The 27,010-nt window shown below is 38.1% G+C and overlaps 1 protein-coding gene across 1 annotated transcript in view; it reads left to right on the top strand.

Annotated features, from left to right (window-relative positions):
• The window catches only part of SPON1 (spondin 1), a 784,537-nt gene that overhangs the window by 754,889 nt on the left and 2,638 nt on the right, over positions 1-27,010 (top strand). The window contains exons 8-15 of the mRNA XM_074230135.1: positions 993-1,194; positions 14,017-14,157; positions 15,206-15,281; positions 20,551-20,733; positions 21,613-21,783; positions 22,097-22,264; positions 24,027-24,191; positions 25,216-25,479. Coding sequence (XP_074086236.1) covers positions 993-1,194; positions 14,017-14,157; positions 15,206-15,281; positions 20,551-20,733; positions 21,613-21,783; positions 22,097-22,264; positions 24,027-24,191; positions 25,216-25,479 — 1,370 coding nt within the window. The remainder of the gene's footprint in view (positions 1-992; positions 1,195-14,016; positions 14,158-15,205; positions 15,282-20,550; positions 20,734-21,612; positions 21,784-22,096; positions 22,265-24,026; positions 24,192-25,215; positions 25,480-27,010) is intronic.

The raw sequence follows: 27,010 nt of genomic DNA, 5'->3' as shown, positions 1-27,010 counted from the left end.
AGGAAAATTGGGTTTGGGAGTTTTGGATAATCCAGGATGACTGAGACAAAGACTATAAAAGGTAGCTAAATAAATAAAATGAGGAATGGTCTATGTAGCCCAAATGTGGAGGGACTCACAAATAGTAGCAAAGGATTGGAGCTTTATTCTAGAGTACATCAAAGGTAGACATGATCAGACTTTTGCATTTGGGAGATTAAACTAGTCTCATAGTGAAAGTTAGATTGGTGAGCAGAAAAACTAGAGCCAGGAATAGTGATTAAAAGAGTAAGGTAAATATTTAAGGCAAAAAATGATGAGTATTTGAATTAAGATGATGTTGATAATAGTGGGAAAAATGAAAAAGTTTTATATGGTGTTTCATTGCAGAGATAGATTTCATAGGCAAAGCAGTTTGAGTAAAGGTGGAGGGCTCAGGGAGAAGGATGAATCAAAGATGACTCAAATGATTCATATCTGACTAACTAGTAACCGTAATAGAGAAGTAAGGAAAAAGGAGGAGGTATGAGGAAAAGATGATAAGTTTGGTTTTAGACATGAACTCAAATTGGAAAATGGGTAAAGGGAAAATGAACTAATGTTTAAGAAAAAAAGTCAAGGATAAGTGCTGTGTATAGGGCGTTAGGAAGTTTGTAAATGATAGCTCAAAAGATGGGAAGCAAAAATTCATATTGGAAATTGTAGATACTTTCCCATCTGTACTCTTAGGTTTGAGAGCTAGAGCAGATTCAATTTTATAAAACTTAGACTATGTTTCCCAGTTTGGATAAAGATCATGGGAGCACTAGAGAAGTATGGGTGCATCCTGGACTGTTAGACAGGCCTCAGGATGCCTAGGTAGTGCTATGTTTGCATTCTTAAGTGATTCATGAGAAAGGAGAAGCCATTGATGAACAGTACAAAGTAACCCAAACTATGTACTTGTATCACTCGGGAAGAAGACTGATGGAAGCAATTAATTGCTTCTGGTTTTTTTTTTCCCTTGTTTTCAGGAGAGCAGCACCCTCGGCTGAATTCTCTGTGGATAGGACTCGACACCTAATGTCCTTTCTGACCATGCTTGGACCAAGTCCAGACTGGAATGTTGGCTTGTCTGCAGAGGACCTCTGTACCAAGGAATGTGGCTGGGTTCAGAAGGTGGTCCAAGACCTAATTCCATGGGATGCTGGCACTGACAGTGGGGTGACCTATGAGGTATGTAAGCTTGAGTATCCTAAATCTAAATCTGGAAGAATCAATAAATGAATGAATGTAAAAGTATTTATGAAACATTGACTATCTACAAAGCACCGTGCTAAGGCTACAAATAGAGAAGTAAGATAATTTCTGCTCTCACAGAGCTCACATTCTGTCAACACATATGGGATATTTCAGCTACAAATCAGATGGAAAGGTCCCATGGTCCTTAAGGTGTGGTAGCAAGTGATGGCAATGCATTATCCACTGTACTATCACTTCCACTGATGAAATCAGTTTCTGAAGTTGAACTATTTGACAGTGCCTAGGAATTTGGTGGAAAGAACTTTCTTTTCTGAGTCTTCTGTAATCCTAACTGTAGCATCCATAGAAAGCAGGGCTAGTAGTGTAGGAATACAAGGAAGGAGGATGCTGATATTCCCAGGATCCTTGGGCTTAACCTGCTGGTTCCTGGCAGTTGGGTGGTGATGTTGAAGAAGGAGAGTCCTTTCTGCCCAGCTATTTCTACATTCACTATGGTTTCAAGGCCTTGGATTGAAATATAATGGGTAGTTTGGAAGCTGCTACTCTTTCTGAAGCTCTAGGGTTCATTATCCTGAGCTACTTTTATTGGGATTTCAAGGTGATGTTTGTTGGTGGTTAGATTCTTCTGGCAGAAACTCTCTTCTGCATCTTTCTCCTTCAGGAAACCTTGTTGTTTTTCAGCCAAGGTTAGCCTTGTGAACTCTGTTGATACATGGGCTTGTTCTCTTTTTAGGTAGTTAAATCAAAGGGCCTATTTCATCTGCTTCCCCAACTACATCCAAAACCCCAATCACCAATATGCTGCTTTCTCAAGGCTCTGTCTCGAACCTCCAAGTGATGAGTGAATGTACAATTCTGCTCCCTGATGTCTAGCTGAGAGACAAAGGCTGCCTCAGAACCATCCTTATTTTGTTTTATTAAGTATTGTGGAGTTCTTCTCCATGAATTTTTTTAACTATTTAAATTTTTTTTCAAAGATATACCTTTTCTCCCTTCACCTCACCTACTGTTGAGAAAAATAAGAAAAAAACAAACATGTACAATCAAGCAAAAATATATAAAAAGTCTCAGTCTATACTCTTATGTCCATAATCTCTTTATCAGGTGGTAGGTATGTGTCTTCTAGAATTATTTCTAGTTGTATTAATAAGAGTTCTAAATCTTTCCAAAGTTCTTGTTAAAATGTGATTATTATGTTATCATCTAAATTCTGTGATTCTATGAATTGTTTTACTCAGAGAATAAAAAGTCTTTTATAAGAAATGTACTTTGTATACTCCTTAGTAGATGATTTTAAAAATGACTTAATAAATCATCTATAAGGACTTTACAATGAAATTTTCATTGTCACTTATTTCACTCTGCATCAGTTCTTACACATCTAAACCAGGTTTTTCTGGAACCATCCCTTTAATCATTTCTTGTAGCACAATAATATTCCAACACAGTAACATATCTCCATGAATTTTATTTTCCACCTAAAAATAAGAACATAATAAATAAAATTTTTATTTTATAAAAACTCATTTCCTCAAATTTCAAAGTAACTCCCCCTTTCCTTCCATCAATTCTAACATTCCTGTATTTGGTGACAACAGTCGTGATTACTCTCATCTGTACCCATCTTGGGGGCAGGTAGGTGGTGCAGTGAATAGAATACTAAGTCAGGAAGATACTTCCTAGTCATGTGACCCTGTTCAAATCACTTAACCTGCTTGCCTCAGTTTCCTCATCTACAAAATTATCTGCAGAAGAAAATTACAAACAATTCCAGTATCTTTGTCAAGAAAACTCCAGTAGGGGGTCACAAAGAATTGGACAAAACTAAAAAATGACTGAACAACAAATGTGCCCTTTGTGGTTTTAAAGACTCCAACTGCATCTTCCTGAATGTCATCTTTCCAGACAGAAGGTTATTATAGATTACTGTCTATCTTCCCTCTTTATAATGTCTTCAGTCCCATTATATCTTTCTTCAGGTGCAGAGACAAGAGCTGCATGATATTTTCCAGGTTCAGAAACATCAAGGTTTTGTACAAGGAAAAGAAAATATTTTCTATTTTGCCTATGATGTATTAGTTCTTACCCTGATTCCTCCTTCTAAAGGGGAGAGGTGGTGAGTGAAGATTAAATAAGATAATGGACATAAAAGCCTTTTGTAAACATTGTAAAGTGCTGTGGTGGTTGTTATAATAGCAAAATGAAATATGGGTCTGTTTCTTTGTGAGGTTCATATGCTCCTTGATAAGTTTAGTGATGGCGATGACAGGGTTGAAGAGAGTCAGGAATTGATAATTGTCACCTGTGGCTGATGAAATTTTTCTCTAAATCAGATTGAATCTGTCACTAAGGAAAATAGCATTGGAGGTAGATGGCAAACCATTGGAGGGAAGGGATTTGTTTTGAACAGAGAATTGTGCCTATAATAAGTTACAATTTGTTGAACTGAACAGAATTCATATAGTCTTTGCAATAGCAGCCAATTATTCAATTAACTTGTATTCAATGTCTACCATGTGGCACATCTTATGGTTAGCCAGTGACTTCGGTTGAGTCTAATGATCCCTTGTGATATTTTTCTTGTATCGTGTCTGAAATATTTCAAGTCAATAAGTGTATTGGGATTATTTCTTCTCTGAATTTTTATACTTTATTATTCTGAAGCTCATCTCTTCTCTTCCTGTGCACAATTTATGGAAATACATGGCCCATCTGGCTAGCTTTTCACTAAGTAGTATCTAAAATGAAAATTTCATTGTAAAGTCCTTATAGATGATTTATTAAGTCATTTTTAAAATCATCTACTAAGGAGTATACAAAGTACATTTCTTATAAAAGACTTTTTATTCTCTGAGTAAAACAATTCATAGAATCACAGAATTTAAGTCCTCAGTTGCCCAATATTGTACTAATGTTACTAAATAGGCATTTATACTGTGTCTATTCAGTTATGTGAGTAGAATTCTTCATGAGGAAAAAAACAAGGAACTGGTAAGATGTTTTCATGACACAACAGTACAGATTTGGGAAGTCTAGTTATCTGGGGTGTGTGAATCTATATTCTAGGAAAGTTTTATATGTCAAACTATGCAGCTATTTCCCTGAGATCTTAGGCACAAAGAATACCAAAAGGCCCACCAATCAACATTCCTTGCCATAAGATCAGATACAACTGCATGCTTAACTAGTCTATAGGAGCTCTTTTTTTAGTCTGTAGACCATGTCTTCCTCAAGTTTTGATTGGCATTAGAATAGGGAGAGGAACTACTTTCACTGTTTCCTATTTGTTGTAGTTCAGTCATTTTTATTCTTTTATTCTTCATCTGACTCTTCAGCTGGTACTCTAGAGACCACTAGGTAAGTTTTTAAAGATTTGTAGAATAATTTACTTTCATTGCTTCATTTTATGCTCACAACAATTCTATGGAGCAGGTGTTATTATTATATTCATTTTGCAGATGAGAAAACTGTGAGAGAGGTTAAGCTGCCTAGGGTCACACAGCTAAGAAGTGACTGGGACAGAGTCTTCCTTTTCTTCCTTAGTCTTCTTCTAAACTTGTCTTCCTTAATCCTTATCCAACATTCTATCCGGGATGCCATTCTACCTCTTGGATGAACTACAATACTTGTGTGATGGTTGGTCTTAGGCAGTGTAATATAACAGTGTGTTGGACCTAGAATCAGAAAAATCTTCCTTCCAATCCCATCTCTGCCATGTATTAGATCTCTAACCATAGGCTGGTGACAGGTAGGTGGCACAGTGGATAGAGAATTGGGCCTGGAGTAGGAAGACTCATCTTCTTGGATTCAAATTGAGCTTCAGACACTAGTTGTATGACCCTGAGCAAGTCACTTAATCCTGTTTGCCTCAGTTTCCTCATCTGTAAAATGACCCAGAGAAGGAAATGGAATACACAAGAAAATACCAATTGAAACAGCTAAACAACAACCATTATCAAGTCACTTGCACTAAGTTTCTGTTCCTTCATCTATAAAAGGGGAATGATAATATCTTTACTAATTACAGAATTATGAAGTTCAAATGAAATGATGCACATAGTGTGTCTTACAAACTTTAAAGCAGTCATCTTTTTTGTTATTGTTCACTGTCCTTTTTCTACCTGTGGCTTTCCAGAATGTGGGTACTTGGCCTGGAGGGTTCAGTAAAGACTCCTAGGAAACTTAACATGGCCTGATAATCTTGAGATCCCTGCCCAGCTATGGAAATAGTAAGGAGACATTGGTACTGCAGAAAACTTCTCTGTAGGGATCTCATTCTGTTTCTTTTTCCAACAGAAAAATGACCTGACTGAATCATGTTTCCAGGCAAGGAATTGCAGAGGAGCCAAAAAGGAGATTAACTCCTGTCCATAGGGCTTTGTTATTCTTGGAGTGTTTGCACTTTAAGCTATGACAATCTCTTGATTAGGGTCATTGAAAAGAAAAAGACACATGCACAAATGTCCAAAACTAAGGCCCCTTTTATCTTCAGTTCAGACAGACTGATCGGCCTTGAAGGTGAGTGACTCTATCAACTAGGGCAAGAACAAATTGTCCTAGGAGCTATCCAACTGGCCAGAGTGTGGACAGAACACCTTTTAAATCCCCGATGATCTTTTCTTCAGTTCACATGCAGTAATCAGAATTTCACAGTAATCTTGCCCCTCTGAGAGGCAGTGTGGTATGGTGGCCTTGAAGCCAGAAGTTCCCAAGGATAAGGAGTCTCTGAAGTTTCCTAATGGGGTGACCTTAGACAACTCACAACCACACTCTAAACCTCAATTTCCTCTTTTGTAAACAGAAGATAATAACACAATTCTAGCTGACCTCACAAGAGCTATTGTGGGGATGAAATGAGGTCATGGATATGAACACACTTTGCAAAGGGCAAGGTATTATACACAAGTGAGTGGATTTCTTTTTCAACTCAGGTTGGCTTTAGAAGGCTTACATGTTGTTGAGGATATTAGTTTTTTTAAAGTATACTTAATTCTTTTTATTTATATCTCTTTTTCCACTCCCAGAATGACATCCCATATAGCATAGTTTTTTTCCAAAACAAAAAAAGGAAGAAGAGGAAGGAAATCAGTTAAACAGAATTATAAAATGCCTCCTGCAAATCTAATATATATTCAATGTCCTATTTTCATGCCCCTCACACCCTTCTAAAAGAGTTAAAGGAAAGCCTCTTCTCATATTTTCTGTTTGAGGCCAAGCTTGTTATGGGTTGTCCTTTGCATTTATATTATGATATTCATGTTTTCTTAGCTCTATTCTTAATTCTTCATCAGCTCAGGTAGCTCTTTCCATACTTCTCTGTATTCATCATAAGCATGATTTCTTATAGCACTGTGATATTCTGTTATCTTCGTGTCCAGGTCCCCCAATGACTGCAAACCCATTCTGTTTTTCATTCTTGTAGGTGGTTCTAGCTTTTATCTCCCCATTTAGACTAGAAGATCCTTGAGCACAAGGATTCTGTCTCCCTTTTATCTCTATCCCCCTTAGTGTTGAATACGGTGGTGTGGGGAGTTAGCACTCAGTAAGCATTTCCTGAATGAATGATTCTAAAAAGCAACTATCTCCTTCTATTGAAAAGTGAGATCATCCTCATTGACATCTGACCTTCATGTGAACGTAAAGAAATCTTTATGTTGCCTAAAACTAGAAGAGCTTAGAAAATCGAATGGAATCATTGGAACCTTTTCCAATGTTTCCTCTGCTTGCCTAGGAACCCCATCATAGACAAAAAGAGATGATTAATGCCTTAGTCTCAAGCAGCATCAATATCCATAGGACTGACCCCCCAATATATTTTTCTCATGATCTAGGCATATGAATTCCATGTACAGAATAAGTTGCTTGAGGTCTGAATTGGGCTCTATGGAAAAATTCATTCAGCAAGTATTAAAGGGGCCATAAGTTTACCAGGCACTGAAGGGGGACAAAAAAATCTACTTCACAGCCTGGTTGAAGAAGCAAGGTATGCACATGAAAAATTAAATATCATGTGAATAGTACATGAGAGAGCACAAAGTCAGGCAAGCATTTAAAAAAACCACAACATTAAAAGCAACTCAGTGGGGCACATGGTCCACCCTGCACCTGAGTATGCATCTTTTCAATAATATATTCATCAGAGTTTCTTTATGAAGACTTCTAGTGCCAGAAATCATAAAGCTTTTAGACAGTTTTCATTGTTTACAACAATCTTTTCCCTTCCAATGATCCAAAATCCACCTCTCTACAACTTCAATCATTCCTCCAAATTGTGTATTCAATGATCACAAAAAGAAGAAGAATAAAATGGGGCAGAAGAGGAGAGGGAGGGAGAGCGAGAGACAGAGAGAGAGAGAGAGAGCAAGAGAGAGAGAGAGAGAGAGAGAGAGAGAGAGATCAGAATAAAGTAAAAATCATCAGGTAAAACTTCATAGGACCTTATTAGCTAAATCCAATCCCTCCATTTTACAGATAAAGAAACTAAGACAGAACTGTAACTGTCCTACTGATTCAAATTGGTAATTGAGGGGTGGCGTAGTGGTGTAGTGGCGTAGTGGATAAAGCACCGGCCCTGGAGTCAGGAGTACCTGGGTTCAAATCTGGTCTCAGACACTTAATAATTACCTAGCTGTGTGGCCTTGGGCAAGCCACTTAACCCCATTTGCCTTGCAAAAACCTAAAAAAACAACAAAAACAAATTGGTAATTGAGGGGGCAGCTGGGTGGCACAGTGGATAGAGCACTGGTCTGGTCCTGGGGTCAGGAGGACCCAAGTTCAAATCCTGCCTCAGACACTTGATAATTACCTAGCTGTGTGACCTTGGGCAAGTGACTTAACCCCGGTGCATTGTAAAAAAACAAAAAGCAAAATAAATTGGTATTTGAATCTGTCTAAGTTGTAAATAGTGGCAAGGGAAATAGCAAATGCAAAGTAGGAACCTAAGGACAGAAAAAGTTGAATTTAGCTAGCCTTTCCTCACAATGACACCCTGTGAGTTAGGAATGTGCATGATTTTTGGAGAAAAAACATTATGAGAGAGTAGTCAGATTGAAGTAAGGCATACATCTTGGGGAACAGGAAAGATAAATAGAAGAAGCAGAGGCAGGTTCTGAAGTGGTCTTTCATGCTCGATATCTTTTAGAAGTCTTTCCCCTTCTACTTCTAATGTGTACTCATCCCAGTTCCAGAGTTCAGGAGTCAGGTCAATAGCAAGGAGTTTAGAGCTAATATGAATCACCAAGTGAAGCTTCAAGAATGGAAATGATAGCTGGTCCTTAAATCTTAAGACTTGTGACTCAAGAAAAAAGAAGTGGTGCAGCACCCAACAGAGAACTGGGGATGCATAGACAGGTACAAGGTCAAGGTTAGATAATTAATAAAATCAAAGAAACAATGGAACTGGGCAAGACTGGACAAGAAAAAAGATACTGAGAAATTTAGAAATAATGAAGGACATAAATGGATAGATTAGATAAACACTGGTCCTTGGGGAACAACCCTCCCCACCCCAGGAAGGAAAATAGTAAGGACTGGGAAATCCAGACTAATCTTTCTTCTGTCAGTGGATTTGAATTGATCCAGTCTGCCATTAAGGGCAGACAATCCTAAAGACAGTCACAGGATAGCCCTCTTTAATGTCCCATTAGCTTCCTGCACAGAGCAGGTTTCAGGAAAGCAACTTGCTTGGAATTTTCAATGTTTGATCTTGACTTAATCCTCATTCTAAATTGGATAACTAGAGTCTTGAACTGTCCTCTCTCTTGCTCCGTTTACATAACAATGTCTTGATAGAATCAACACAAAGATAATTTGGGAATCCAGTAGATTTAGGGCTAGTGGCATCCAGATTTGAAGTTGAATCAGGATCTCTGGGAGAATAGGAATCATTCAATGTGAGGTCTGGAAAATGAATCTCATTCCACCTTCCTAACAATGGGCAATCTTGGATCTTTTGCCCAAAATAATCACGTCTCCCTCCTCCACCCCATCTCCTGACCTTACAGGTTCCCAAACTCTTTCCCTTTCTCCTAGTGGAAAGTTACAGTTCAGTTACAGTCTAAATTCAGGCTTGCTGACCTTCAATCCAGGCACCCTCAAAAGCAGTTGTAGCAGCATGGGGGACAAGTCTTCTTTATCTCATTTTATCCATACCTTCCCTTCCAGATCATTTGCTAGTTACCACAGGTGCTCCTCAGCTGACTATGTGCTCTGGTGTCAGTAACTGAGAAACTTCCTCACTTCCTACCATCTTTCTTTTTATGGTACAGAATTAATCACACAGGCTGAGGAGGCAAAGATGAGTTATAATTTGCATTACAGAATTCATTGCATATTTTCCCCCAAACTCATCCCTCTTCTGAGATTCCCTGTAAGTGTTGAGGACACCACCATCCTTCTAGTCACTCAGGTTTAAAACTTTGGTATCATCTTCAATTCTACACTCTCCTTCACCCTACACATCTAATGAGTTGCCAAATCTGCTCATTTCTATCCCAGCGGCATCTCTTCCAGCTGTACTCTCTCTATACGCATGTCTCAACTATTTAGTACAAGGACTTTATCTCCACTCACCTGGACTGTTTATTGCAAGTCTCCGAATTGATCAAGTCTTTCCTCAGACCAATCCATTCTCCACACAGCTATAAAAGTAATCTTCCTAAAGTGCAGCGTTGACTATGTAACACCATACTCAAGAAATTCTATGTCCATACTCACTTTATGAGCAAATGTATTTCATGTTTATTTTATCTTTTTAAAGATATTATAGCAGATTATTGAAGCAACTTCTCTGATGGATTCTCTGATAAAGAGACAGAGCTGATGGTATCTCAACAGACTGAAGTACACTTTATTTTTCTTGAGGTTTCTCTATCTTAGTGGGGGAAGGGGGGTTAGCTTTACTTTTACAACAAGATTATTGTAGTAATGTGAAAATAAATAAGTAAATTTAAAAAGAAATTGTAGCAGTTTCACGATGTATACAATTATTATTATTACTATTATTATAGTAGTTAAAGTATTTTACTGTTAGTGTTGTGACTTCACAGAAATTTAAAGATGACTCTTGAAAAGGAATATATCCAAAGACCCATCTACTACCTGCTTATGGACTAGCATGTCTACAGGGTTCCTTCGTATTGCTTCTACCACCTGACTGTTGTTGCCTACACTTTCCCATAGTTCTTCATCAAACATGTATCCTGCAAATTTTGTACTGGATGGTATAGTTTCATATTTAGCATCTGTGATCTATAAAGAGGATTCAAGTTTTTTGAAAACCATCAACCTTCTTGGGAAATAATTTTTTAATAAAAGAAATAGGCAGAGGGTGGTCAAATTCCTGGCAAGTGTTTCTTTATAGTGTAAATGTTTTGTAAGGTAGCTCATTCTTCCCATCAACTGGGGTTCTTCCCTTTAGTCTTGCTCCAGTGCTTCTCCTTAGCAGGATTGCGACCCTGGAGTCTTGAAGATCATGTCAGTCTAGTGTAGGCTCTATCAGAGTGGGATGGTTGTGAGTATATCAGTTTCCTACTGTGTGTCTATTATTTACTCTTATTTAAGCTCATCTTCAAAAAGAGAGTCAGTCAGCCAGGAAGGTGACCAAGATTTGATGATTGTTTCAGTCATTAGCTGAAGATCATTCCCCTCCTCCCCCTAGAAGAATGTAAACTCTTTTAAGGGCAGGACCAGGGGTTTTTGTTTGCTGTTGTTTTTGTCTTTTTGTCTCCAGTATCTAGCATAGGGTTTCGTTCATAATAATGCTTGTTGAATGAATGATTACCAAGGTCTGAGTTCATCTGGAATAGTGCATTTAATTTTTGGATACTATTTTAGGACCACCATGGAAATAATTGACTCCATTCAAAGGAAGATAACCAAGCTATGGAGTATCTGACAACTGAAAAAATGAGGACAAATGAACAGAATTTAGGTTATTTTTATCTTGGAGATGAAAATATGGGAGCTATGCTAGTTATTCATGTCTTACATCTCACCATCACATTATAACTGTACCATCTCTGTGATCTTGAACTCTGTATTTCAAATTTCTATGTTGAACTCTAAGAGTTTTTACATCCTCTTATTCTGCTTCTGTTTGCTAGAAGCTAAATTGAGAAGAGGGCTAAGAGCCAGTTTTTCCTCTGCGAAAGAACAAAAGCCTAGACTAGAGCCTTCTCAGAAGTTACTGGTGGGGATTCAGACAAGGAAGCCTGGCAGAATTTGAGTGGAGGACACTGATCAAGAGAACAAATCATCTCTCTGTGAAGGAAAGAGAGTCTGTGAGGCAGAGACTGTGCCTGTGGGGGAATGACAGTCTGAGAAAAGGAAGCAAGGCCTGAATGAAATGAAAAAAGACCTGTTTATTCAGACTCAGGATAAGATTGGAAGGTAGGGGAGAAGAAGGGACAAGAAGAGGAGGTCAGGGTAGCAGAATATCAAAAAAGGTAGCAATATTATTGATTAAAAAAATCATCTTTACATCATGCTATAAGATTTACATAAATACCTTCTAAACAACAAATACCAGCAGCATAAATATTACTTTCCCTATTTCCAGATGATGATGTTTATCCTTCAGTATCAAAGAGGATCATGACATCAGGGAGGTGATGCCATGACAAGCATGAGTGGGGGGGGGGGGCTGTGCTAAGTCACCAGCCTCACTTTCTCCTCCAGAACTATCTGGGTCCAGTGGCCAGATATGAATCAGGATGACTGGAAATAGCCCTGGATTTGAGATAATCAGAGATAAGTGACTTGCCCAAGGTCACACAGCTAATAAATGACAAGTATCTGAGGCCGGATTTGAACCCTCATCCTCCTAACTCCAACCAAGGCCAGTGCTCTATAAATGGCACAATGGATAGAACACCAGCCCTAGAGTCAGAAGAACCTCAGTTCAAATTTAACCTCAGACACTTAATAATTACCTAATTGTGTGACCTTGAGCAAATCACTTAACCCCATTGCCTTGCCAAAAAAAAAACAATCATCTATATTGGACTTTATATTTTACAGCTGCAAAGAAAGAAGCTCACCTATGTGAAGTGACTCACCCAGGGTCACCCAGCTAGTGAATGGCAGTCAAGAATTAAACCCAGATCTCTTATATAAAACCTTCCCCAATTCCCTGCTTCCTTTCCACCCTGCTGCTTGTATTTCCTCCATCACTTGCAAAAAAAAAAAAAAAAAAAAAGATGAAGTGTTGCTGCAGAGAATAGACTATCATACAAGGAGTCAGGAAGCCCTAAGTTCAAATTCAGACACTTAACTGTGTGATACTAGACAAGTGATTAACCTCAGTCTTGGTTCCCTCATGTATAAAATACTGTTAATAATAGCATCCACCTTCCAGGGTTGTTGTTAAGAGCAAATAATATAGACAAAATAATTTGTACACTTTAAGCATGAGATCAAATGCTAGTTAATACTACTTTTCATTTTCTTTTTCTTTACTGTGTTTTTATGGTATTTCCCTTTTGATTAGGGACAATTTCATTTTTGTTTTTATTCTCACAGTGAGTAGCATATAATAGGGCTTAATAGATGCTTAATTACTGATTCATTGATTTCTGACAGCAGTACTATTCAATTGAGTTCAGTTATAATCAACAAATATTTATTAATCCAGTCCTGAAACCATCCTAATCAATATGCCTCTGTCCCATCTGATAGATCACAGTAAGAATAAGGAGGAAGACAGAAAAAGAAATGAACAGGTATCAGAACAGTAAGACAGACTGGGGATGCAAATAGGAAATAAATTCCCACCCTTAGTAGGATATGCTATCTCTGTTTTCCTAACCAGTGAAACATCAACTCTTTCCATCTCTCCTTAGACTCCATCCCTCCTAAATCTACCCTTACCTCCATAACAACCCCCTTTCACTCTGTCCCAAGATGCTTCCCTAGGCCATCCCTTTGTTATGATCCTACTTTTCTTCTGTTCAAAACCTTGATCCCATAATTAACCAATTTGACTTGATATGCTTTCTACCCTTAGTTCCTTGCCCCCTTGTTCTATCCCTGTTCATCCCTTTCAAACCCCAACCATGGATTCCATCCACTATCTGTTTTTTTCCTCTTTCACTTGCTATTGAACATCACTGGAGAAATGCATATAACCATACAGGCCAAACACTCCAATATCTTTGGAATGAAAATACGAAATGGGGTCACAAAGAGTCAGGCATAAGTGAAACAACTGAACAACTGCAAAAGGGAAGTCACAACCACTGTTTGACTTAAATGTAAAATGGGTAGGTAACAACTAGCTCCTAGGGTTGCTGTGAGGATCTAATGGGATAATATTTGTTAAAAATATTTGTTAAAAAAAAACTTACTACATTGTCTAGTACATTTTAAGAGCTATATAAATACTTATTTCCTTCCTCTTCCTTATAAAAATCATTATTTTTATCCCTTTTCCTATTAACATTCATTTTCTGTCTTTCTGGCCTCTCTTCAAAACTGAATATTTGCATGAAGAACTGCCTACTCGAAACATTTTTTCCCTTTAAAAAATTCATGAAGACACAAGGAATTCTAGGGAGAATTGAAAGTTGCAGACAATCTTCTGGATGATGGGCTTTCATGATGCTGCCTTCCCACCCTCAGTGATGTTTCAAGGAACAAGTGCTAAAACCATTTCACTCACATTGAGCCTGAGTTCTTACAATATGTGGTTATATTCTCCACTCAGATCCAGTTGCCATATAAAAATCACATGACCATTGCATCGTTTATCTGTTTGTATTTACTGCTGCTTCAGCCTATGTCCTCTTGTATTTACAGTCACCCAATAAGCCAACAATTCCTCAAGAGAAAATCCGGCCTCTGACAAGTCTAGATCACCCACAAAGTCCTTTCTATGATCCTGAGGGAGGTTCCATCACTCAGGTAGCAAGAGTTGTCATCGAGAGAATTGCACGAAAGGTATGAGGGTGAGCCTTCCACTGGCTGGGGGTGGGGGGACCAGAGAATAATCTGAGTCAGCTGCCTGTCCTAACTCCATTCCAACCAGTGTGCATTAACTCCTAACTCTCAAGAGTCTAAATAGACCCCAGATGATATCTAACCTAACCCTTATCCCAAAGATTGAAGTCTATCTATAGCATGACTGAGAAATAGTTTTCCAATCCTAAGCTAAAGGATTTGATTTTCTGACAACTGTAATTCTTAAGAAGGTTTTTATTTTGACAAAAAACATTTGTTAAGTTTCACCTACTTGTTTAGTTCTCCTTTCTGAGACCAAGAAAATGATATTTCTACCATGTAACAGCCCTTCAGATAATTAAAGATAGTTACCATGTCCTCCCTGAGTCTTCTCTTCCCCAGGTTAAGTAACTGTTATTTACCCAGTCCTCCGGATACATGGCATCCACTCCTCTCACTATCTTAGAGGACCTCTAACCACTGCTCTTCATCAGGTGCTCAGAAGTTGACGTGGCATTCTAGAAATGCTTTAATCAGGGATTGAGAGGACTCTAACCTTCCTTGGTTTCAGCACAACACTTCTATTTATCTCCAATAAAATTGCTATTCACTAGGCTGCTAAGAGCAGGAGTTCCTGTTTTGCTCTAGTCCAATGCCAACCAGAATCATAATATTGGAATCATAAAAGATGAGAAGCCATGCTTTATAGCAACATGATTCCTGATCCTCAGTATGTGAATCATTTAATAGGTATGGAACCCCAAAAAGCAATTTGATTCTCTTCTATCTGGAACCATAGATGCCAATGGCACAGAAGACCAAATGGTTTCTCTGTCCCCCAAGATGTAAATCATAGTCACAAAATTTCCTTGCTTTTTTCCCTCTCAGAGTCTAATTTTATCTCATTTATGACTGCCTTAAGACCTTACAAGGATCTCTGAACTGAGTCACAAAAAATCCTGTTCTAGGTGCTGTCTATTTATTTATCTTTCAAGCAAATACTTGTCTTTATTTAATTTACATTTTTGAAACAAAATTTTCTCTGCAGGGGGAACAATGCAACATTGTGCCTGATAATATTGATGATATTGTGGCTGATCTGGCTCCGGAAGAGAAAGATGAAGGTACTCCTGATTGTTTTTATAGTTTAATTACATTTTTGTTACACAAGCATGCAGTTCATTTCACCCTCCAGTGTTTCTGGCTATATTATCTTTGTGATGATATAGCCAAACAAGAATGGTGTTTCTAATACTGAGTGATATAGAAAGACAGATAGGAAGCAATGAAAATGAATATGTTGAAGTTGTGGGAGTGAAAGATGGTGTGTTTAAAGGTGGAAAGTCCCAGAAGAGTTCCTGGGCTCAGAAGAGACCTCAGGGGCGACAGGTCCAATGCCTTTATGTAACAGATAAGAAAACTGAGGCCCACGAGGTGAAGAGCCTTGGTCAGGGTCAGTAGTAACTATCAAAAGTGAGAGTTGAACCCAGACCCTCTAACTCCAGAGCTCATTCCATTGTACCATACTGTTTCCCAAATGGAAAGAGATGGGTTCAAGGACATTAATGGAAAATTGCTGTGATAAGGAGTTACTCTTCTTTCACTGAGCCAGGAGGGAAAGAAGAAAGGATGGATGAAGACAAAGATAATTTGTTAAGGGGAGAAGAGAGAGTGTGGAGGATGCTGAGATTGAATGATATGAAGCAAAGTCATCGAGAGAGAGAGAGAGAGAGAGAGAGAGAGAGAGTTATTTAAGAGTGTTAAAAAGGAAAAGACATTATTATAGCAATTAACATTTATAAAAATCATTTTAAGAAAGTCTTCATTAAGTGTCAAATGGTTCAACAGATGTTAATTGTAAACCTACTAACTAGAAGAGCTAATTCTGGATGCCATAAAATATCAAAGATATCTACATCAAATTGAATATACACATACACATCCAAATGTGTGTGCATGTATGCATATGACTATGTATATATACACATACATACATATGTATATATGTTTGTATATATTTAGTAATGCCAACTAACAGTCTTCCTTGAAGATAAGAACATCTTTGTCTTTTATAGCACCCAGAATTACATTTTATTTTTATTGGGTTTTCATTTAGCTTCCGGTGAATGAATGAATCAATAATCCAGTTGATACCCAATGAGAAGTTCTTTAAAATGATTTTTAAATGATAATTGTTGTAATCTAAAGCTCTATGCTTCTCTCTCCGTGACTTTCCTTCTTCAATCATTCCATTCTTCACTTATACATCTTTTATAAGTTTTCATTGGTTCCTTCCCATATGATTGCAAGTATGCTTAAGTCCCACTAGCTCATACAGCTCAGCTGTACTGTTCCATCAAGCAACTCTTCCATCAAGTAACCATTCCATCTCCTTAAATCTTCACTTGAAGGCTCACTCCCCACTCACTCCTCAAAAAAGCATAAAATATATTTGGAAAACAGACTAATACCATATGACTGATGAAGGCTACAATTTGAGATAAGACTACAAATGCAGAGAGATGTCAAATAATAGAGGATCATGAATACCAGCCAAAAGCAGTTAAGATTCTATTCCATAGGTAAGAAAGTATCAAGGCCCATTTTTTTTTAGTTTTTTTCAAGCAAGTGGGGTTAAGTGGCTTGCCCAAGGCCACACAGCTAAGTAATTATTAAGTGTCTGAGGTCCAACTTGAACTCAGGTACTCCTGACTCCAGGGCCAGTGATCTACTATCTGCTCCACCTAGTCACCCCATCAAGGACCATTTTTGAGGACAGAGGTGATATAAAAAAAATATTTATGTTTAAGGAAGATTGCTCAGTCTAGAAGGTGGGATGAAGGATGGGCCAGAAAGAAAAAGAGGAAGTGAGGAGACCTATTATTGCTTAGTGCAGGCATGTGGTTAGGAGAACCTGTAAAAAGTTATTAGCTGTGGAAATAAAGAAGTATTTCTGGGTACAGATATAATATACAGAGAGGTAGAATGTTGTGACTTGGAAACTGATCATATAGATAAGAAGTAGAGAAGAAAGAGAATAAGATTGCATCAAAGTTTTGAATTTAAGAGACAGTGATTGATAGCCACACAGAAATAGAAAAATTGAGAGAAACAGTTTTGGGGTGGAAATAAAATGTTGAATTTGATGTACAGGTGGGATGGTGATGTCAGGATCTAAAAGGATAGATTTGGGAATCAACTAGATGGAAGTAGTAGTTGAAGCTATGGTACTGACTACAATTGCAAAGAGAGAGAAAGAAAAAAAAGGAAATCAAATATAGAACTTGGGAAATAACTCATCTTTTTAAAGATGAAAAATTAGTGAACATGGCAAAGAATGAAGAATTTTGAAAGAGTAAGGAGAAGCAGGATATGTGCTAGCTCTGCTACCAAGGAAGGAGTGAATTCAATGGTATCAAATGCTACAGAGAAATTGAAGGAGATGAAAACGACTAAAGGCCATTGAATTTACTGATTAGGAAGCAATTAGTGGTCTTCAAAAGAGAAGTTTTATGGAGTCCTAAAAGTAGAAACCAGATGACATGAGGTTGAAAGGAGAATCATTTTTGAGGAGGGGTAGGCATTCTATGTACTTTTGGAAGAAATATTCCCTTAAAATTCTACTACTCTCCTGGATCTCCCTCTCTCGTCATTTCTTTCTTTTTGCTGACTCAAGGAAGGAAGGAAGGAAGCAAGCAAGCATTTATTTTTGAGGTATCTATATTGCACTTTACAAATATTATCATATTTGATTCTCAACAACCCTGGAGAAGGACACTATGATTATCCCAATTCTAGCATTGGAGAAACTGAAGTGGACAGAAATGAAGTGACTTGCCCAGGATCCTACAGCTAATAAGTGTCTAAGGCAGTTCTAAACTCATGTTTTCCTGACTTCAAGCTCAGCTCTCCATCCCAATGAACCACGTATTATGTCATCCCTTATGTCTTCACTGAAGCTGCCTTCTTTTCTATTGCTCTCTCCTTGAGGGCATGGAAAGTATTATTAGATTGTGAGCTCCTTGAGGGTTAGGACAATCTTTCGTCTTTTTTGGTGATTAGCACAGTATTTAGTGTATAGTAAGTACTTAATAAAGACTTATCATCTGACTTTGGCAACCTTACAATGACATGATCAGATCTGAGCTTAAGGAAAAATTAATCTGGCCATAGGTTAGTTAGGAGAGAAAAGACTCCAGATGGAGAAGAAAACAGGGAGCTGTAACAATAGTGAAAGTAATGGTGTCAGGAAGAATGGAAGATTCAATACATCAGGCATTTAATAAGTGCCTACTGTATGCAAAGCATTGTTTATGATGCTGGGGACAGATAATAAAAATGACACAATTAGAATTCTTACATTACATTATATGACATCCACATAGATTCAACACTTTAATGGGCATTTATGTGGTGCTTATTAATGAGCTAAGAACTATGGTATACCAAGGAAAAAATGAAAACAGTTCTTTCCTTCAAGAAGTTTAAATTCTAGGGATGGGGAGAGGAGAGCAGCAACATATACACAGAAAATTAAATTATATATGCATATATATATATTGAGAGAGAGAGAGAGAGAGAGAGATTTTTGAGAAAGGGGTATCACTAACATCTGGGTGGCACAGTGGATAGAGGGCAGGAGAGTCTGGAAGACCTATATTTAAATCCTGCCTCTAGCTATGTAACCCTGAGCACTTAACCCTGTTGCCTCAGATTCTTCATCTGTAAAATGATCTGAAGAAGGAACTGACAAACCAGTCCAGTATCTTTTCCAAGAAAACTCTAAGTGGGGTCACAAAGAGTTGGGCATGATTGAAAAGCAACTAAACATCACTAACAATTGTGAGCTGTATATACAAGATAAGAGTATAATGAGGATCAAGAAGAGAGTTAAACAAAGTAATCTAGGAAAATTTGAGGAAGACAAGAATGTTTTGAGTTGGGGAAGGGCTCAGGGAAGGCTTGAAAGTAGGGGTGTAACTGCATAGTGGTGACTAGTAGAATGATAGGAGAAAATGAGATCACCTAGGAAGAGAGTGAAGGACTGAGAGCCAACCTTGTGCAAACCTAAAACTCAGAATGAAGAGTCAGCACCCAGTCCATTACTCAGCATCATATTCTATGTGGACTCTGAGTTCTTAGGCTAATACACTTTATCCAAGTGACAGATCATGGTACCTAAGAAATCTATTTGCTTTTACCTATGGGTGACCCAGTGGACACTCAGGCTGGAATTAGGAAGACTTGAGTATAAATCCAACTTCAGATACTAATTCTGTTGCCCTGGGAAGCTCACTTAACCTGTTTGCCTCAGTTTCCTCCTCTGTAAAATGGGGATAACAGCCCCTACCTCTCAGGATTGATGTGAGAACAAAATGAGATAATTTTTGTAAAGCCTTTGCCACAATGCTTAGGACATAGTAAATATTACATAAATGTTAGCTATTATTTTAATTTTAGTTTTTATTGCTAGTTTAGAGTGCTATATCTTTTAGGATATAGCTGTTTGTGTATTTTGTTTGCTTATAACATAATCAGGACGAATAACAACTGTGCTATTTAAAATCCTTGTAAAGACACTGTTGGTCTTCCTATTAGAAGTCCCAAGCCCACCTACTTACTTCCTAGCTTTTTACATTTTTTTAGAATTCAACAATTATTTGTAGAACATTATACTAATGTTCTTTTGACTTTGTCATTCCTTGCACTAGTACAGATTGCAACCCCTAAAGTAAAAATATGTTCCTTACCATCTTGACAAGCAGTATTATAATAATCCAACAGAGCTCTGGATCAGAGTCAGGATGTCATGGGTTAAAACTCTGTCTTAAGCACTAACCATATGACCCCAGACAATTCATATAACATCTCCTAAGCCTCATATTTAAAACAAGGATAATAATTTCCCCTAACTTACAGGATAGGCACCAGGACCAAATGACTTTGCAGACTTTAAAGTGCAAGGAATGTGAGTAAGGAGAATGATGAGGATGATGGTGATGATGGGGCTACTGATCATCTTCAAGAACTTAAGGTCGCATTCAAATAATCTTGATGAAATACCTGGGTAGGATATTGGTAGAAATTGTGGAAGCCCTATTAATAAAGAATTGCCTAATAAGGGAATATTTACTATGTATGATCACAAGTAGAAAACACCCCAAGGTATTTCCCTTTCAGAAAGCCCAGAATGTTCACAACCAGGACCCTGGGTGTTGAAAAAAATACAAGAAAGAAAAACCTATGACCTTGTATGGCAGGTAATTGCCACAAAGAGAGAGTAGGACTTACTTCTCTACACCAGTCTGTGTGACCCAGGGATGATTTACCCACAAAACCTTTTCATAAGTTCAAAGCAAAGATGTATTTGTTAAGATTAAACCTTTTTTTCAGATGACACCCCTGAGACCTGCATCTATTCCAATTGGTCACCGTGGTCAGCCTGCAGTTCATCCACATGTGACAAAGGCAAGAGGATGCGGCAGCGCATGCTGAAAGCTCAACTTGACCTCAGTGTCCCATGTCCTGATACACAAGATTTCCAGCCATGCATGGGTCCTGGTTGCAGTGATGAAGGTAAGGATTTGGGCAGTCTAAGATGAATGACTGATAAGTCTGAGGCCATTCAGAGCTGAGCAAACTATAGCCAAAAGTCATGGTTGCTAACAGAGTAGAATTGAAAAGTCTATCCTCATACCACATGCCAAGATGAGTTCAAAATGGATAAATGGTTTAGATATAAAGACTGATATAAGTAAATTACAGGAACAGAGAAAAATATACCTATCACATCTAAGGATAAAGGAAGGTTTTATGGTCAAATAAGGCAGAAAAGAGAAATGGAGAATGCTGGAGATTTGGAAAAACCGAGACACTAGTGTATTTTGGTGGCATTGTGAACTAGTCTAACCATTACGGAGAGTAATTTGGAACTAGGCCAAAAGGACTACAAAATTGTGACCCTTTGGTCCAGAAACACCCCTATCAATCTGTATCCCAAAGAGATCAAAGGGTAAAGGATCTATGTACACAAAAATATTGATAGCAGCTCTTATTGTGATGGAAAAGAATTGTAAATTGAAGAATTCTCCATCAGTTGGGGAATAGCTGAACAAATTGTGGTATGTGGTTATGATGGAACCCCACTGTGCTACAATGAGGAGGTTGGTTTGAGAATAACCTGGGAAGACTTATATGAACTCATACAAAGTGGAGTGAGCAGAAGCAGGAGAACCTTATACAAAGTATAACATAAGGGATGTAAAGATGATCAACTGTGAGAAGCTTAGGTACTCTGATCAAGACAATGATCCAAGATAATTCCAAAGGATCTATGAAGAAAAATGTAATCCATCTCCAGATGAAAATCAATGAATTCTAATTGCAGATTGAATGCAAGTGACTTGCTCAGGGTCATACATAGCCTTAGCTGAAATGTTTCTCTTTGTGTTGTAGATGGTTCCACCTGTACCATGTCAGAGTGGATCACCTGGTCACCTTGTAGCATCTCCTGTGGTGTAGGGATGCGCTCCCGGGAGAGATATGTGAAACAGTTCCCCGAGGATGGGTCTATTTGCACTGTGCCCACTGAGGAAACGGAAAAATGTACTGTCAATGAAGAGTGCTGTGAGTACCAGGCTGAAGGCATCTGTCTGTATTTTGAGAGATACCTCAAGGCAGGGCTTCTGAACCTTTTTTTGGTGTTTGGTGATACAGATGGAATCTTATAATAATATTGCTTCCTACATTCACAATGGAAGAAAATACTAAATTTCAGGTGTTGAGGAGGGGGAGGAATGATGTAAATTTTTTCTCCAAAGTTCATAGACTCTATGAGCTTTTTGGTAGGTCTGGAGACCCCAAATTAAGAACCCCTGCCTTAAGGAGTCTATTTCTTCCTTGTTTCTCTCTGGTAAAATTGAAATTGGTGAAATGAAAGCTCCCAGCAGCTGTCTTACAACTGAATGGGGAGAGTGGGATGAATGCAGTGCCACCTGTGGAATGGGAATGAGGAAGCGACATCGGATGATAAAGATGAGCCCAGCGGATGGCTCCATGTGCAAGGCAGAAACCAGTGAGGTGGAGAAGTGCATGATGCCCGAGTGCCGTAAGTCATCATCCCCCACTGAGAGCCAAAAAGGAAAGGGTCCTTGGCCCCTCTGCACTTGTTGCATCTGCCAAAGGCATCCTTCAGTCTAATCTTCCTCTCCAAATATGGCACCTGAGCCAAGGCTAGAGTACTCTACTGCCAAGAAGTCTTTTCAAGGGAAAGTTAGTGGCCCAGGGCTCAGCAGGCAGGCAGGTGGGCAGTATACAGAATAGAAGGGCTTCCTCCAATTGAGTTTGTCTGCTGTCAGGTGGAGGGGAGGGAGGGGAGCCGGACCACAATTCTAGAAATATTAGGCTGGACAATATCTGCCCACCATCTTAATAGACTGTGTATTCTGAAAAGTAACCAACTGCATAAAGAACCAAACATAGCATTTTAGAGATGGAAGACATCCACAGGTTTAAATTCTGTCTCTGTTACAGGATTACCTTTGAAAAGTCACTTAACTTCCCTGGGTCTCAATTTCCTTAGGTGTAAACTATGTGGGCCAGACTATATAAACTTTAAGATTTCCTCCACTTCTAATCTGCCATCATAAAAACTTGTATCATTCAATGGATCACAATATTTTTGAGTATAAAGATTCTGAACACTAAAAATTTGAACATAGCCCCAATGTGATGGTATTTGTACTATTGATACCTATACATTGAAAAAGCAAATTGACGACAAAAACTACTATGATTTAGATAACATTTTTAATTTAAGTTTTATTAATCCTAAAAGCATCTATATAAATTTGAAAAGTATTAATATATGTGAGACATTTATGTTATTTACAGATATTTGTTATTTTTTATACTGAGTTATATGAGATAGCCAGTTGACTTGAAAATAAACTAATTTTGTTCAAAATCAATCAATTTGTGAATTAAGCACCTACATCCAAGATTTAGAGGATAGGAATAGGGATTAGGCCTGTAATTTCATTGATAGAAGGAATTCCCACATAAAAAGACACCCTTTTCTAACACAAGTTGGATCTTCTCTGCAATTTATAGTCAAAAAGAACATTGAGAGTTTAAGTGGCTTACCCAAGAGCTTGCTCTTAGAATTAAATTTGGGACATATAAAAACAAAAAGGGGATTAGTTTTTTGCTTCTTAAGGATCTTAAAAAGATGCTTTGGGGAAATAATACATGCAAATAAAATTATATGCAAAAACATATAGTTCTAATCCAAGAATTGGAGAGGACCTTGGGGGCTACCTAGTCCAAACCAGACTTGAACAAGCATCCCTCTGCAAGATATCTAGCCTCTAATCATCTAGATATTGCTGAAATCATGGGCACCACCTTTATTTTATAGTTAAGAAATCTGAGGGCCCAGATGTATGCCCAGGACATGTTCTAGTATAACCAAGACTCATATCTAGTGAGTCACAGAGTAGAGATTTGAATCCGGATCCTAAACCTGCTAATTCAGTGCTCTTGTGTCTGTGTTTATCAAAGCCAGCTAAGTGTCCTGTTGTAGCACGCCCCTTCCCTAATGGCACATTTCTAGCTCCCTGATAGGACAAGGTAGAATGAAGAGGGAAGGAAAGGTTCCCCTGACAGTCTAAAAGGATTGTGCAATTTGTTATTCCACAAGATCAACTCTTGATCAAACACATCACCATATGGGTCAGCACCACAGTCATTTGATTTCTTCCAAATACCCTAAAGGAGACTTGTCTAGACATAAATCAGAACCTAAGGATCAGGGAAACATACATTAAAGGGGAATTATTCTTATTGCTAACATGTGGCTTTTGGGCTAGATACCATCCCTTGCTTGCTGTCTGCATGGTCGGAATGGAGTGACTGTAGTGTGACCTGTGGGAAGGGAATGAGGACCCGCCAAAGGATGTTGAAATCTCTAGCTGAGCTTGGAGACTGTAATGAAGAACTGGAGCAGCTGGAGAAGTGTATGCTGCCAGAGTGCCGTAAGTACAGGAACTGAACTTCCATGTTTTTCTGCTTCCTCTCCCTCCTCTCCCTCTTCCCTCTTATTATCCACCTTCATATCTTCCCTTTCAGTTTTTTAAGGCAATAGGGGGTAAAAGACTTGGCCACAGTCACACAGCTAGGTAATTATTAAGTGTCTGAGGTTGGGTTTGAACTCAGGTCCTTCAGACTCTAGGGCTGGTGCTCTATGCACTGCAGCACCTAACTGCCCCCATGTCTTCCCCTTTCATTTGAAAAGTGTAGCCTTTACAATAGTGAAATCTTACTCATTAATCTGTAAAGGAGAAATGAAATTTAAAAATATTTCCAAAGAATATAGCTGATTCTTAATTGTGTAAAGGTTAGATACCCATGCAGTAACATCACCTTCCTGATGTCAGTCATTCTCTTTGGGAATGAAGGATGAACAATAAGACAAGTAAAATACTAGATTGGTAGATTTTCCTGACTTCCTGTTCCCCTAAATTCTTCTGGCTGTAGCCATCACCCTGATCTTTTCAACATAATCCTCTATAAACAAATTGGGTAGTTGATTTAGGGATCTAAAAGTTAATTGCAATCATCAATCAGCAGTCAATCATTAAGCACCTATTATATGTCAAGAACCAAGCATGCACTGTGCTATATTTTAAAGATAACTGGTTTATCTTTTTGCTTCTTTCTTTTTTTAAAAAAAAACCATGAATCTTTATTTGATGCCCCTTGTTTCAATGGTCATCTTTTTCTTTGCTTTTTTTGGCATAACCTTTGAAATGCCCCTCTCTCCTTCAAATTAAAAAAAATAGAAAATATATCCCTTAATTGAATATCACAAAGCAATCATTTATCTATTAAAGAATTTGCCTGATGATGTCAGCTTCTGATTTCTGGGATTAACAGGCACATTCCAGACAGTAGACACACCACTACACATGACCAGTTCCTTGGGATTGACCAAAGGAATTCACTGGGAATAGTAAGGGTCAAACTCCATTGTCAACTCTCAATTTTCTTCTTTGCTAGCTATTGACTGTGAGCTCACAGAGTGGTCCCAATGGTCCGAATGTAACAAGTCATGTGGGAAAGGCCATATGATTAGGACCCGGATGATCAAGATGGAACCACAGTTTGGAGGAGCTCCCTGTCCAGAAACTGTGCAACGGAAAAAATGCCGGGTTAGGAAATGCTTGCGAAACCCATTGATCCAGAAAATGCGCTGGAGAGAGGTCCGTGAAAACAGAAGGAGTGAACCCCTGAAAGAAGAGGCTGATGGTGAGCAGTTTCCAGGTATGTTTCTTCATTGATAGAGCCAGGTTATCTTGCCCAAGGAGCTTGGTCTTCTCAGAAAGGATTTGTCTTAGGAAAGGAGAAATTTCTTTGAAACAAAATTTTGTGATTTATCAATCAATCAAGTATTTGTTAGAGTCTGGCTAACAATATGAAGTTTAAAAAAAAGAAAAAGAAAAGTACTTGCCCTCAAAGAGCTTACATTCTATTGAGAGAAAAAAATCATGCACCTGTGTGAGTATTTACAAAATAGATAAGACTGGAGGAATCAGGAAAAGCTTTATAGACAACTGAGCTTTGATGGAAACTGGCAACTTTAAGAGGTTGAAGTAAGGAAACAATATATTCCAAGAATGGGAGATGAAATGTTATATGAGGGATGACAAATTGGCTAATTTAGTTGGGCTTTGAAGTCTATAACAATGTATATTATAAATCCAGGCAGCTAGTTGGCACAATCCAGGCCAGGCCTGGAATTAGGGAGACTGAATTAAAATCTGGCTTCAAACCTTTAGTCTCTGTGACTCTGGGCAAATCACTTAACTCTATCTCAATTTCCTCATCTGTGAAATGAGATCGAGAAGAAAATCCAATCCACTACAGTTTCTTTGCTAAGAAAACCCCAAGTAGGGTCACAAGGTTTACAATAACATAAAATAAGTAATAAAGTAAGTTACAGGGCACCAACCACCATTTTGTTGAAAGCCGAAAGTATATGAATGGAAGCAATAGAGATAGATTTCATGTTAACAATAGCAATGTTAATCTAGAATTTTCTTTCAGAATGTGAATCCTATCTTTTAACAAGAAAACCTCAAAGGTTTTGTTGTTGTGGTTCAGATTCTCTGCTTCTCCAGAGTGACTCCCCAGACTGTTCTTGTTCAGAGCCCCTAGAGGTCTCAGTTATTCTCAATGACTAGCTGCCAAGATGCCCTTCTTTTCAAAAGTGTAAAGGGATTTGGGTTAGATGATTCAAACCATCACTTGGCCAAGCTTTCTCAGGATGAAACAATTCCTAAGAAGTAATAGAAATTTAGTTATATCAGCAAGCTAATGGACCCCTTGCTGAGCTAAAGGCAACACAGATTGAGCAATGAAAATGAAGCTGTTGAAAGCGAAGATGCCATTTATTCCAACAATTAATGGGAATTATGACTTTAAAAGAATGCTACATAACCCCATTTAAGTTATAGTGAAACAATGTCTTGAATTCATGTTTAAGAAATTACAAAGGATGATAGATCTGGAAGTAGAACTTAGAAGTCCTTTAGTCCTATTTCCCAGTCCCTCATTTTAATGGTAAAGAGACTGAGGTCCAGTGGGATTAAGTTCCTTGTCCAATATTATCCAAATAGTAACTATCAGAGATGGAATTTTAACATAGGTCATCTTACTACCTATGTTCATTCCAATGTATGATGCTAAATGCAACTCATGGCTTAGCTTTAAGTCAGGTCTCATTCTTTATGACTGTATTTGGGGTTTTCTTGGCATGGTAAATGGTAAATCATTCCCATTTCCTTCCCCAGCT

The sequence above is a fragment of the Macrotis lagotis genome, chromosome 3 (genome assembly GCF_037893015.1).
Source record: "Macrotis lagotis isolate mMagLag1 chromosome 3, bilby.v1.9.chrom.fasta, whole genome shotgun sequence".
NCBI lineage: Eukaryota > Metazoa > Chordata > Mammalia > Peramelemorphia > Peramelidae > Macrotis > Macrotis lagotis.
The sequence above is the reverse complement of the archived record's forward strand: the minus strand, read 5'-3'. Positions and strand labels throughout refer to the sequence as shown.